This window comes from Tachypleus tridentatus, unplaced genomic scaffold (genome assembly GCF_004210375.1).
Source record: "Tachypleus tridentatus isolate NWPU-2018 unplaced genomic scaffold, ASM421037v1 Hic_cluster_2, whole genome shotgun sequence".
In the NCBI taxonomy this organism is placed as follows: Eukaryota; Metazoa; Arthropoda; class Merostomata; order Xiphosura; family Limulidae; genus Tachypleus; species Tachypleus tridentatus.
The window spans coordinates 47,229,542-47,244,695 of NW_027467782.1; the positions used below are offsets into that span (position 1 = coordinate 47,229,542).

Consider the following 15,154-nt stretch of genomic DNA (forward strand, 5'->3'; position numbering starts at 1 on the left):
AAATTATTATTCATGCAATGATTTTCGTATCAGCGTATTTACTAAATTAGGAAATCAAAATTTAGAATATCGTGTAATAATTGGTTGGGACAAATAAATAGAAATATGTCATATCAACCCCAAAAAAAATAATTTTGAAAATTTGATAATTTGAAATTTTAAACTTCAGTTATAGAGCTTTCAAATCAGATGTGTGACATTTTTCAGGCCCATGTAAGCGCGTAAGGCGCGCGACTCGTAATCCGAGGGTCGCGGGTTTGCGCCCGCGTCACGCTAAACATGCTCGCCCTCCCAGCCGTGGGGTGTATAATATGACGGTCAATCCCACTATTCGCTGGTAAAGAGTAGCCCAAGAGTTGGCGGTGGGTGGTGATGACTAGCTGCCTTCCCTCTAGTCTTACACTGCAAAATTAGGGACAGCTAGCACAGATAGCCCTCGAGTAGCTTTGTGCGAAATTCAAAACAAACAAACAAACAAGACATTTTTCAATAATAAATATATCAACAACGTCCACCTATAAACTTGAACGTATTAAATTCATGATGCAATTACGGTGCATATTAAACAAATCGTTCTGTACAGAGGATTCGATTTAAAAAACTATAATCCTGTTTAAAAATTTATGCACGACCTACGATGAAACAATTGCTCTTCGTTTAGATTTTTTTAAAAACTTAATGTCGACTAGAGTGAAGCCTCGTTAACCCTAAATTAGGTATATTATTTACGGGCTTAATTTTTAATGTGTATACATCTTTCAGTGATCAGAAGTTAATTTTTACCTTTGAATGCTGTACACTGTCACGTTTTTTTTACGACTTATAACTGTTTGTCTTGTGTTTTATCTTTTCTAAAACTTCTACGTCTTTCACTGACACGATCAGTGTACGAAAATGACAAGCAGGGAAGCCCACTTTGAATTTTTTTAAATATGGTATTGTGATGACGCGAAGCTCACTGTCACTCACTCAGCCACAACTGTGAAGTCGTCATCATCGTTCAATACAGCGTTAGGATGTAAATCATATGGTTTATGGTTCGTGTCCCACTGTCAAGAAACTGGTGAGCTGCAATTTGAGGGCACACGTTCTTTATAGAATATGTTTTCAAATCTCATCATTTAGTCATAGATGCCCAAGAGCTTTCACATCAAAACATCGATTAGCCATGTCACCCCTATAGCCTGTCTGTTGACATTTCTAAACATCCATAGTCTGTCTGCTGACATTTCTAAACATCCATAGTCTGTCTGCTGACATTTCTAAACATCCATGGTCTGTCTGCTGACATTTCTAAACAGCCATAGTCTGTCTGCTGACATTTCTAAACATCCATAGTCTGTCTGCTAACATTTCTAAACATCCATAGTCTGTCTGCTAACATTTCTAAACATCCATAGTCTGTCTGCTAACATTTCTAAACATCCAGTCTGTCTGCTAACATTTCTAAACATCCATGAGTCTGTCTCTTACATTTCTAAACATCCATAGTCTGTCTGCTGACATTTCTAAACATCCATAGTCTGCTGACATTTCTAAACATCCATAGTCTGTCTGCTAACATTTCTAAACATCCATAGTCTGCTAACATTTCTAAAAATAAACAAGTAGTCCATTCTAAGTTGTTGTCCACTTTTTTCCTCATTAAGTAATGGATTTTATTCAGTACCAACTACAACTCTGTAAAAATTGGCATACTTTGAAAATTCCTGTTTTTTTAACTTTTCATTTGGAGATTTGCTAGATTAATACTCATTTTGTAGGAGTCAAGATTCTAGATTGTTGTTTCTGATTTCCAAGTTACATTTTCTGATTCTTTCATGAACAAACTGGTTTCAAGTTACTATCTATGAACAGACAGAAGTTAGCTTATGACATCTAGATGTATTTCTTGGAAGGCTTATTTAACTAATTTCTGAAAATAATTTATCAACAAATGACATTTAACTATTGTATTTTCTTAAAATATAAAGTTCTTTTTAAAAGATATCTTGTTTGTGAATAAATATTCTGTGGTGTTGCTGTATTCTTTTCTGTTTACTTGATTTGGAATATTCAACATAGAAATATTATTTGTATATATATATATAATTCTGTAACACATATTGACCTGTGTACTAAAAACACCTTTTGGAGGTCTGCCCACAGAAGCATGGTCTGGTCCCATGTACAGACAGTTGGTTTTTGGTCTCTTCTACCCAGTGTTTCACTAGCAATATTTCATAAGATGGCCCTCTACATTAACTTCATGGTGTTTATCATAAAAATCCTTAAAACTGCAAAAATATATGGAATGTATAATTCTTTCTGTGGTTTCTGTCATTTTAGGTCCACTGAATTTTATTAAAGAATTAATTAAATGTAAATATAGATTATTCTTCATTGTGATTACTTCTCATAAAGAAATATAAAACAGTCTTAATGTCATTTTTAATATCTTGTAATCATCTAGCTTGTTAGTAAACAAATTCTTTAAGTTAAAATCTCCAGTTTATTTAGTAAAATAAACTTCAGGACAAGCAGTATAAATATTCAGTTATTTTATTTCTATAACTCAGTACACAAAAACAATGTGATAACAAATTGTTCCATTAGAACAACTTTTACGCATTTAAAACTAAAGAAACACAAAAACAAAGAGAGGTCTTCTAATTAAACTTAACTCTACAGTTACAAGAATTCACATAACAACTATTATGTATCTCATGTTTCAGTTAAAATATTTTCACAACACACACAACAACCCAATGCTGTATTTATTTTGGCACAAACATAATTGCCCTATGTGAATTTATGAAATATAGTTCAATACAGGCATATACCATTTAACTTATTCCTAACATGAAGTTATAACACTTGAATTTATTGTGTAAATAATAATATATTTCAAAAGAACATTAACCATCATTCCAAAATATGTGTGCATGTTATCCTTACAATTAACCTCAGTTTACAACCAGTGTTTACAATGTTCTCACTCTAGGGACTAGAAACAAACAGCGGATCAACTGGCTGCTAACAATCCACCATCATAACAACCTCAATTTGCTAACATATCTTGCAGTTGGCTATTATTCAAATTACACACACGTGCTTTCTCATTCTAAAATTTCTACCTCTCTCAACTATTTTATGTTCCACCAATAAAGAGAGTCATAGCCAACTATGAACACTATGTTGTAATTTAGTTTTATTTATCAAGGAGAAGAAACCAATGAACAAACAGAGGTTTCTTAATTTCTTTATCAACAAAATGAGTGTATTATAAACTGTTGTCTTTAAAGAAAGACAGTGAATATAAAGACATCTGGAAGAAAGGAATTCTTGTAATAATGTATAGAATCTGCTTGTAATTTTAAGATACAAATATAAAAGAAAAAACTACATATTAAAAAATAATCCACTAAATTTAAAATGATACACATGGAAACTAACATACTGGTAAACACACCAAGTTCTTATAGAACTGTTTACATATGTTGCCATCCAAACAACTATTCACGTATATCACCATCCAAATAACTGTTTATCTTATGCATGATAATTGTACATATTCAAATCTATCAAATGCAGGCATTTTGTTATCTTTATAATACAATTATGCCACTACTAAAAGATCTATTAGAGAAACTACAGCTTTTCTCTGGTGATATACAAATTAGAAATATATCACAAAAGTATTAGGTTTAACTCAGTTATGGAACCATTCATAACAAAGTACAAGTCCTAGTCAAACATAAAAAGAAATTGTACATTCTGAATAAACATCTACACAATAAGAGAAAAACAAATACAAACCCAGATTTAAACTCTCTTTTAGGATTCCCTTAAAGTGAAAGTAAAATCTGGCATTATTTGACAAAAACTTATAATTCTCAGGTGAGTTTTTCTCCAAAAATATTCTAACAAACTTTAGTTGTTACACGTCTCAAAAAAAGTTGTATCTTTGAAGAATTTTGCTCATTAGCTACCAGAGGAATTTATTTAATGTAACACTTGTTATGGCCAAGACTAATTCTATCACTAAGTTTCATTAGCTATTAAAAAAATCTAACACTAAGCTTAAATTGTGCTTCAAGACATTTGCAAAAAAACTGAAACCTGAAATTTGTGATGACGAGAAATCCACTTGAAGTAAAAACGTATCTCAGACAACTGGTGTGGGTGTTAACACTTTTATTATAAAGCAGAGAATAACCTGAAGATGACCTAGCAAGGTCAAAACATTGTTCTCTGCTTTATTAGTAATGAAAGTGTTAATACCAACACCAGTTGTCCTGAGACACACTTTTAAAAGCTGAAATAACACTCACGTGTATTCTCAGAATATTCATTTAAGATTCAAGTAGTTTTCACACCAAAGTTAATTTTTATATCATTAAGCATACATTTTGTTTCAACCATATTCATATATTTATTAAAGAAATAAAAGAGGTCTCTATACAGAATGTTATAGATTTATATAGTTAGCCCTGAAAAGAGTGACACATCCACTAAACTATATGAAAGCTTTTTAAAGTCCTGTATAATAATTATGTTAAATATTTTAATCTATAACAGTATCAGAAGATAAAAACATGTTACAACAGACACAGAGAGAAATTGATGCGAAATAAACAGATGTTAACATTCAGTTCACATGGTACTTACAAACACTTCAACATGTTAACATTTCTCCTTTTTATTATTTCAACAGTAACTCCTGCTGGTAAGAGTAAACAAGTTATTACAAACACTTGTTCAATACTTTTTTTGTTAAATCAGACATAATAAAATATTGAAAACAAACTTGACACTGAACAGTGGGGTGTATACAGTATTGTGTTCATTACTAGGATGTTTCTTATTTGGCACATTATTCAACATGAAGACAATAACTATTTCTGTAATAAAACCAACGTTGAAGAACAGGGTTCCCAAACTTTGCCAACAGGGAGACACCTGTCAACTTTTTCACTGTGTTGGCAAACAACCTCACATTAAACAGTTTTCGTCTGTGTAACTGTTGTATCATATACATGTTTTATTACCTTTGTAGTTTGATTCTAGCTTTAAGAAAACAACAATGAAGAGATATTTAAATAAGGAAAACTTGAATTGTATCTTATGACCTACTTTAATGTGAATGATGAAACTGCTTTGTTGAAACAATTTTGTGAATTTCTAGGTCAATGTCTGACAGTTTCAAACAGAGATCCAGCTCCATGTTTATATTATTTCTATTTTATATGCATTAGTCCAACTGGAAATCAACTGTTTTGTTTTTTTACAATCAACACACAACTGTGCCAGGCCCACAATGAATTTACATAATTTATGTTAATTACAATTATTAATTTGTGATTTATATATATTACTGTGTTAGTTTTATAATGTTGTTAATTAGAAATATTAATATTTATATATATTACTGTGTTAGTTTTATAATGTTGTTAATTACAAATATTAATATTTATATATATTACTGTGTTAGTTTTATAATGTTGTTAATTAGAAATATTAATATTTATATATATTACTCTGTTAGTTTTATAATGTTGTTAATTAGAAATATTAATATTTATATATATTACTTGTTAGTTTATAATGTTGTTAATTACAAATATTAATATTTATATATATTACTGTGTTAGTTTATAATGTTGTTAATTACAAATATTAATATTTATATATATTACTCTGTTAGTTTTATAATGTTGTTAATTACAAATATTAATATTTATATATATTACTGTGTTAGTTTTATAATGTTAATTACAAATATTAATATTTATACATGTTACTGTGTTAGTTTATAATGTTGTTAATTACAAATATTAATATTTATATATATTACTGTGTTAGTTTTATAATGTTGTTAATTACAAATATTAATATTTATACATGTTACTGTGTTAGTTTTATAATGTTGTTAATTACAAATATTAATATTTATATATATTACTGTGTTAGTTTTATAATGTTGTTAATTACAAATATTAATATTTATATATATTACTGTGTCAGTTTTATAATGTTGTTAATTACAAATATTAATATTTATATATATTATTGTGTTAGTTTAATAATGTTGTTAATTACAAATATTAATATTTATATGTATTACTACGTTAGTTTAATAATGTTGTTAATTACAAATATTAATATTTATATATATTACTACATTAGTTTAATAATGTTGTTAATTACAAATATTAATATTTATATAAAACTAACATAGTAATATATAATGTCTTAGCATTGTTTTCATTACTTTTCCAGTAAATGGTAATTTCATAAATTAGATGCATTACTGTGGACACCCAGGGAGCTTCAGACCACAGTTTGAGAATCTATTAATAAGCAATAAAAGCAGTATATCAAATGCTTATGGAAACAAATGGGTAAATTAACATTAAAACCTCAAACTACTGACATAGTTTTGAAAAACAAAAGTTCAGAACCACTTGAGTTGATTAATACTTTATCAAGAGGGTTTGTTTGTTTTTTTAAATCAAAGACTTTGCATTGGAAAGAACAACAATAAAATAAGACAGTAGAACAAACTTCATTCTAAATATAGCCACTTCTAGAGAGTAATATCAAACAATTAAACTACGGATCTCATTCTTTTATGATAACACTACGTCAAAAAATGGTAAACCACCGACAGATATTCAAGGTGAAATGTTAGCATAATGAGGTAATACAACTTAAAACAAATTATTACTATCTCCTTTTGAAGAGAAAGAAACAAACAAAAACCAAATAAAACAGCTTTGATTTGTTAATCATTTTTATCATGGATGTTCCACAGGGCATGTAACAAAGTACTGATTGTTTCTTCCTTAATATCAAACACTGCTCCGTTTACACTGAAGCCTATAATACGAAACACCATAACATTGCATGTTTAATATGATTTATAAATAGCACTCCCTGAATGCATTTACCAAATAATTTACAGAGCAAGAAGGGTCACAATAGGTCCTTGAAACTCTTCATATTTAGATACTGAATCTCATTACAATCAACTGACACCAATTAAAACAAGTACCTAACCAATGAGATGTTTTAATTCACCAAATTTTAAACAAAAGTTTCATTTTAATTTATCAAATCTATAAACATTTGTAGACATTATGTTTCTTCAACAGTTTATTTCTTACTATATTCGTATGTTTAGCACTTTTGTAATTTTTTTTTATGTTACTCGTTTAGGTGCAAACCAAAAATCATAATCAGCTTTTATCTTCTTTACACCACTAATGATATAACACAAGGCCCCCCAGTGTTTGTTTTTTTAATTACAAAATACAAAATAATTTGTTAATTGTAGACACAACAAAGCCATTTAATTTATGAGTAATTTTATTTCCAAGCCCTGTTTATCTAAGAACTGACAGGTTTAAGAGAAATGATATTAATCAAAACTTTAATCTCATGGCATTAGTTTGATCTTAAGATATTATACACATTATAATACACATATACAAAAACACTTGTATCATGTGTCAAGGAATTCTCCTGGACATGGAGAGTAAGATTGCTAATTCACACTGGTCACTGATTAGTTATTCTGTACCTGAGAAATTTATTAACTACAACTACAATTAATAAGGAAACAATGTACATATTGGTTACTTGCACCATGACACTGGGATAGGGTTAACCACAACTACAGTTAATAAGGAAACAATGCACATATCGTTTACTTGCACCATGACACTGGGATAGGGTTAACCACAACTACATTTAATAAGGAAACAATGTACATATCGGTTACTTGCACCATGACATGGAATAGGGTTAACCACAACTACAGTTAACAAGGAAACAATGTACACATCGGTTACTTGCACCATGACATGGAATAGGGTTAACCACAACTACAGTTAATAAGGAAACAATGTACATATCAGTTACTTGCACCATGACATGGGATATGGTTAACCACAACTACAGTTAATAAGGAAACAATGTACATATTGGTTACTTGCACCATGACATGGGATATGGTTAACCACAACTACAGTTAACAAGGAAACAATGTACATATTGGTTACTTGCACCATGACACGGTGATATGGTAAACCACAACTACAGTTAATAAGGAAACAATGTACATATTGGTTACTTGCACCATGACACTGGGATAGGATTAACCACAACTACAGTTAATAAGGAAACAAAGTACATATTGGTTACTTGCACCATGACACTGGGATAGGGTTAACCACAACTACAGTTAATAAGGAAACAATGTACATATTGGTTACTTGCACCATGACATGGGATATGGTTAACCACAACTACAGTTAATAAGGAAACAATGCACATATCGTTTACTTGCACCATGACACTGGGATAGGGTTAACCACAACTACATTTAATAAGGAAACAATGTACATATCGGTTACTTGCACCATGACATGGAATAGGGTTAACCACAACTACAGTTAACAAGGAAACAATGTACATATCGGTTACTTGCACCATGACATGGAATAGGGTTAACCACAACTACAGTTAATAAGGAAACAATGTACATATCAGTTACTTGCACCATGACATGGGATATGGTTGACCACAACTACAGTTAATAAGGAAACAATGTACATATTGGTTACTTGCACCATGACATGGGATATGGTTAACCACAACTACAGTTAACAAGAAAACAATGTACATATCAGTTACTTGCACTATGACATGGGATATGGTTAACCACAACTACAGTTAACAAGGAAACAATGTATATATCAGTTACTTGCACTATGACATGGGATATGGTTAACCACAACTACAGTTAACAAGGAAACAATGTATATATTGGTTACTTGCACCATGACACGGTGATATGGTAAACCACAACTACAGTTAATAAGGAAACAATGTACATATTGGTTACTTGCACCATGACACGGTGATATGGTAAACCACAACTACAGTTAATAAGGAAACAATATACATATTGGTTACTTGCACCATGACACTGGGATAGGGTTAACCACAACTACAGTTAATAAGGAAACAAAGTACATATTGGTTACTTGCACCATGACACTGGGATAGGGTTAACCACAACTACAGTTAATAAGGAAACAATGTACATATTGGTTACTTGCACCATGACACTGGGACAGGGTTAACCACAACTACAGTTAATAAGGAAACAAAGTACATATTGGTTACTTGCACCATGACACTGGGATAGGGTTAACCACAACTACAGTTAATAAGGAAACAATGTACATATTGGTTACTTGCACCATGACATGGTGATATGGTAAACCACAACTACAGTTAACAAGGAAACAAAGTACATATTGGTTACTTGCACCAAGACACTGGGATAGGGTTAACCACAACTACAGTTAATAAGGAAACAATGTACATATTGGTTATTTGCACCATGATTGCATGCAAGGAATATAAAGATATAATTGAAATATAGCTTGATATTAGGATATGATACCATTACACCAACACATGCATGCACTCACACACCATGTTAATAGAGGTACAAGCAGAACCACTTGCGATACATTTATTATTTACCATCACAGTCAAATCCAGGAACACATGATAGAAACTTTGTTTACCTAACTAGGGTTCACGTGTTTGATGGGAAACAACTTTTGACGGAACATCTTCTACAACAAGTTTCACACAACTCATAGTCCTTATCCACTACGGATCATTAAATCCACGAGAGTTTCTAGACCTTGACGAATCCCTTCATCATTACCTAGATGAAAAGGCTGAAACATCCATTTTCTTCCATGCAATGTCCCACGGAATAGCTGTTCCAACTGTGGAAATGAAGACAAAACTGAGCTTTTCAATCGTGAAAGATTCTCATGACCCGAAAGCTGAGTTCAGCCAGTGGTTCATTTATGTTTAGTTAATTTAAAAATATTATACAACTGTATGAACATCTCAATAATGTACATTTACTATTGACACCGATTCTCTAACTATTAAATATGATTTCAACTGGTGTTTTAGTTTCAGTTAAGTTTTGTACAAAAATACTTTTAAAATTACCTTTTACATTTTGTTTCCGGGAAAACCAGTTTAATATTTTCGTACCTAGTTCATAAAAAAAATTTTATTATAATTACTTAAATTATTCAAAATAAATATATAAAACTTGCGTAATCATCATTTCTCACCCGTTCTGTTGTTTTACGCTCAGGTGTATCTAGGTGAGTAACAAGTACAACACATGGTACACCTTTGAGAGCTGAATCAGAGAGCACAGCTTCTAAAGCTTCTTTGGAAGAGCGTAGATCTTGTTCATTTGACGAGGCATCAACAACAAAGAGAATGCCATGTTGCCCATGGAAATACTTGTTCCAGAATACCTTCACGTCCTGTCCTCCTGCCGAACATGTCAAGCAAGGAATATCAAAATTAATTATCGACAATACCGTTACCAAGAACTACCGTAAATAATTAAATATTGCAAGAAGTTACAAGAACATGCCACACAAAACTTACTCCATTCATTTCAATACACAAGAACTACTGTAAATAATTAAATATTACAAGAAATTACAAGAACATGCCACACAAAACTTACTCCATTCATTTCAATACATAAGAACTACTGTAAATAATTAAATATTACAAGAAGTTACAAGAGCATGCCACACAAAACTTACTCCATTCATTTCAATACAGAAGGTTCATATAAATTTGCATAAAAATACTGTAAACAGAAAAGAATTTTTCGCTGTTTACAGAATCTAAAACACAGAGTAGATCCAATAGTTTTTCCCATCTGAAGGCACAAAAATTACTTAATCTTATAATTATTATTGTTACCAATAAACGAAAAGTTTATTACAGGTTTCAGCTGAGTAACTCTCCACTTAAACTTAACATTTGCATTAAATTTAAAACAACTTGTTTGAAAATCACACATGCTCACATGGTATAAACAGAAGCAAGTGAAGACAGAAACAAGTACACGTTTTCTATCAGTCATCATTTTCTTCTGGAGATACAGTAATCGTGAACGTGAATCAGTGTTTTTTTTTATCCCTTTTGATAAGTACTTGAGGTTGGGTGGTGTGCCATCTTCCCACTTATTTTCAGGAGGGCCTGAAACCCTCCTACTACATTTTACTAGACTGTAAACTTCTCAGAAGAGAAAAGTGCAACAGACAATGCAATAAATATTTATGGTTACAACAGACTAGGGAGAGAAACTATGGGCTCACTGAATATGCTGGAGTTTGTAACCACAGAACAACCACCAGCGTTTACATACAACTTATAACAATATGTTTATACTTAAAATTTATTATTTGATTGACCTTTGAACCATAATCCTGCCACACAAGTTGTAAATTGCTTGAAGAACACAAGTATAACTCACAAAGAATGATCACTTTTCATTATCCCACCTAATCTAACAAAATAAAGATTCTAATTTTTAAATTTCAGTTACTTTTATAAGTACAGAATAAAACATGAACAACAAATATAGTTTCCATCTTCAAAACTGTCTCAAAGCATCCTGCTTCTTCCACTTCATTCATTTCTTTTTACATTTTGTAATCTAAAAGTTCATATGTAATGGCTGGTAACAATGAAAACTTTGACATTCAAAGATTAACAAACAATAATATTTATTGAAAACACAAGAATAATCTGCAATATTAGGAGAAAAATACACCCTTCTCATAGGTTGTAGAAATACGCAAGTAGAACATCAAAATGATTAAAGCATTAATGCCTGATTAAATAACAAACCCGAGATCAGTCTGTTATTGTAGGCAGTGTCTTTAAAATTACTTAAAACAAAAAAACATTAACCATCAAGTAAGTATAGGTTCAAACCATTCACAGCCCACAATAATTTAACACACAGCATCTACAACTTACCACCCAGTTCTTTAATATTCAGTGTAGTGTCCAATATAGGAAGAGTCTTGATATTGAAACCTAAAACAAACAACACACATACATTGTCAGGAAAACCTGATATCACAATTTATAACGTAACCATTCACAAATAATGCAAGTTGAACAAACTCTTCAAACAATATTGTGTTAAAAACTGTTCAAGAACTATTAAGATTACATTCAATAAATTAGGTCGAAATTTTCAGTCTTATTTGCTTAGAGACTTTACATAAAGCATGACCAAAGATTGTTATTTTTATAAAAAGAGAAAATATTTCAAGGATAATTAATTACACGTGCAGCACAATTATTTTGACATGAATTATTTTAAACCCTCACTTTCAGTACCTGTTGTCGGTTCAATGTCGTCAATGGGTTCTCCAACCAACGATGCTAAGGCTGTCGATTTTCCTGCACCCTTTAGGCCTAAACAAAGAACTTCGTACTGCTCTTTTACAACGGCAGGTGGTTTTTGGCACTGTATCCACTGGCAACACTATGCAAAAACATAACAGTGCAAACTGTGCTCAATAAATACTGGCTATTATAAACAAAAATAGAGGAAAAACTTACATACAGTAAGAAATTCATCAAGATTTTTCTCAACAATACACCACCTGGGTGAAATAATTAGAATGATTTACTGAAATCAATAAAACTGGCTGCTTCAAATCACAAATTTAACAGTGACCAAAATCAAGGAAAAATGGAAAACATATCACTATTTTTTTTCTTAAACAGTGGAAATATTATAGGTGGCAGCACCAGTTGATGATGGCTGCTGTTTAACAGTTAAAAAAATTGCATTACAGTGGTCATTGGAAAGATATGTACTTAGTGTTTGGACACATCTTACAAAGTTTGAGATTTATAATTCCACATCTAAAGTTACTCTCAGCTACAAACCTGTAGCAAGACTTACTTACTGAAGTACTGTTCCTGTTTAACTTCTCTAAAACACTTGTTGTATAGCAATACCATTGAACAGGGTTCATTTAGTTTTGTTTCACCATCTTTATATTTTGTCTTTGTGAGTGAAGGATGGTCACCTTAATGAAACAAATAACCTCCTGTCACTTTAGTTTTGTCTGACTGAATAGCAACATTTGACTGTCACCACATGTTAAACATACAGCAATAACATATGTAAGAAATTCTTCACAAAACTTCTGAGTAAACAAGCTGCCTTTAAAATCTTTCTAGTTTGACTTGGGAATGTTGCATATTCACAATGTTTCTAAATGTAAAAGCACTGTATGTTTCAAAAGTTAATACTTAAAAATAATTTGTTCAATATAGGTATGTTGTAGTTAAAAATAGCTTTAGGACTCTTATCAGACATACATTCCATTTCTTATTCAATACGAGATGAAGACAACCATGCAGTAAAATTACCAAACAGTGTGGTACAGGACACTAACAATAGATCCACAGATCAACAACAGTCTGACAAGACAACCCTTGGGTCATCATTTTTGTTTTATATCATTACGTAATGGCAAAAGAATATTTCATGGAGCTAAAATGCCCATTGATAACCATAACAACACATACTTTCAAGTTATTTATATCACCAACAAATTAAAATGATATTATTAATAAACCTTGGGGAAAAAAAAACACCTCTCAATAACCAACACACACTATTTTGCTTAACAATAAGCAAGAACTGAGTAACATGTCAAACTGGATATGTAATGTTTGTTACTATTTCACTGAGTAACATGTCATACTGGATATATAATGTTTGTTACTATTCCACTGAGTAATATGTTATACTGGGTATGTAATGTTTGTTACTATTTCACTGAGTAACATGTCATACTGGATATGTAATGTTTGTTACTATTTCACTGAGTAATATGTTATACTGGGTATGTAATGTTTGTTACTATTTCACTGAGTAACATGTCATACTGGATATGTGTAATGTCTGTTACTATTTCACTGAGTAACATGTCATACTGGATATGTAATGTTTGTTACTATTTCACTGAGTAACATGTGACACTGGATATGTAATGTTTGTTACTATTTCACTGAGTAACATGTCATACTGGATATATAATGTTTGTTACTATTTCACTAAGTAACATGTCCTACTGGATATGTGATGTTTGTTACTATTTCACTGAGTAACATGTCATACTGGATATGTAATGTTTGTTACTATTTCACTGAGTAACATGTCATACTGGGTATGTAATGTTTGTTACTATTTCACTGAGTAACATGTCATACTGGGTATGTAATGTTTGTTACTATTTCACTGAGTAACATGTCATACTGGATATGTAATGTTTGTTACTATTTCACTGAGTAACATGTCATACTGGGTATGTAATGTTTGTTACTATTTCACTGAGTAACATGTCATACTGGGTATGTAATGTTTGTTACTATTTCACTGAGTAACATGTCATACTGGATATGTAATGTTTGTTACTATTTCACTGAGTAACATGTCATACTGGGTATGTAATGTTTGTTACTATTTCACTGAGTAACATGTCATACTGGATATGTAATGTTTGTTACTATTTCACTGAGTAACATGTCATACTGGGTATGTAATGTTTGTTACTATTTCACTGAGTAACATGTCATACTGGATATGTAATGTTTGTTACTATTTCACTGAGTAACATGTCATACTGGATATGTAATGTTTGTTACTATTTCACTGAGTAACATGTCATACTGGATATGTAATGTTTGTTACTATTTCACTGAGTAACATGTCATACTGGGTATGTAATGTTTGTTACTATTTCACTGAGTAACATGTCATACTGGATATGTAATGTTTGTTACTATTTCACTGAGTAACATGTCATACTGGGTATGTAATGTTTGTTACTATTTCACTGAGTAACATGTCATACTGGGTATGTAATGTTTGTTACTATTTCACTGAGTAACATGTCATACTGGATATGTAATGTTTGTTACTATTTCACTGAGTAACATGTCATACTGGATATGTAATGTTTGTTACTATTTCACTGAGTAACATGTCATACTGGATATGTAATGTTTGTTACTATTTCACTGAGTAACATGTCATACTGGATATGTAATGTTTGTTACTATTTCACTGAGTAACATGTCATACTGGATATGTAATGTTTGTTACTATTTCACTGAGTAACATGTCATACTGGATATGTAATGTTTGTTACTATTTCACTGAGTAACATGTCATACTGGATATGTAATGTTTGTTACTATTTCACTGAGTAACATGTCATACTGG

The 15,154-nt window shown here is 31.1% G+C and overlaps 1 protein-coding gene across 2 annotated transcripts; it reads right to left on the reverse strand.

Moving 5' to 3' along the window:
- Window positions 1-2,525: 2,525 nt before the first annotated feature.
- Window positions 2,526-12,940, reverse strand: LOC143242440 (ADP-ribosylation factor-like protein 15). 2 transcript variants are annotated; one of them, XR_013022694.1, is made up of 6 exons: window positions 12,825-12,940; window positions 12,247-12,394; window positions 11,878-11,937; window positions 10,158-10,366; window positions 9,585-9,794; window positions 2,526-6,861 (listed from the first exon to the last, which is right to left on the reverse strand). XR_013022694.1 is itself a non-coding variant. In XM_076485840.1 (5 exons), exons 1-5 carry the CDS (start codon window positions 12,891-12,893, stop codon window positions 9,666-9,668), a joined length of 615 nt encoding a protein of 204 aa, XP_076341955.1. In that variant the 5' UTR covers window positions 12,894-12,939; the 3' UTR covers window positions 2,526-9,665. The 2 variants fall into 2 exon arrangements, 1 of the variants encoding a protein (XP_076341955.1); XM_076485840.1 differs by having other exon boundaries at window positions 2,526-9,794; window positions 12,825-12,939.
- Between the last annotated feature and the right edge of the window lie 2,214 nt (window positions 12,941-15,154).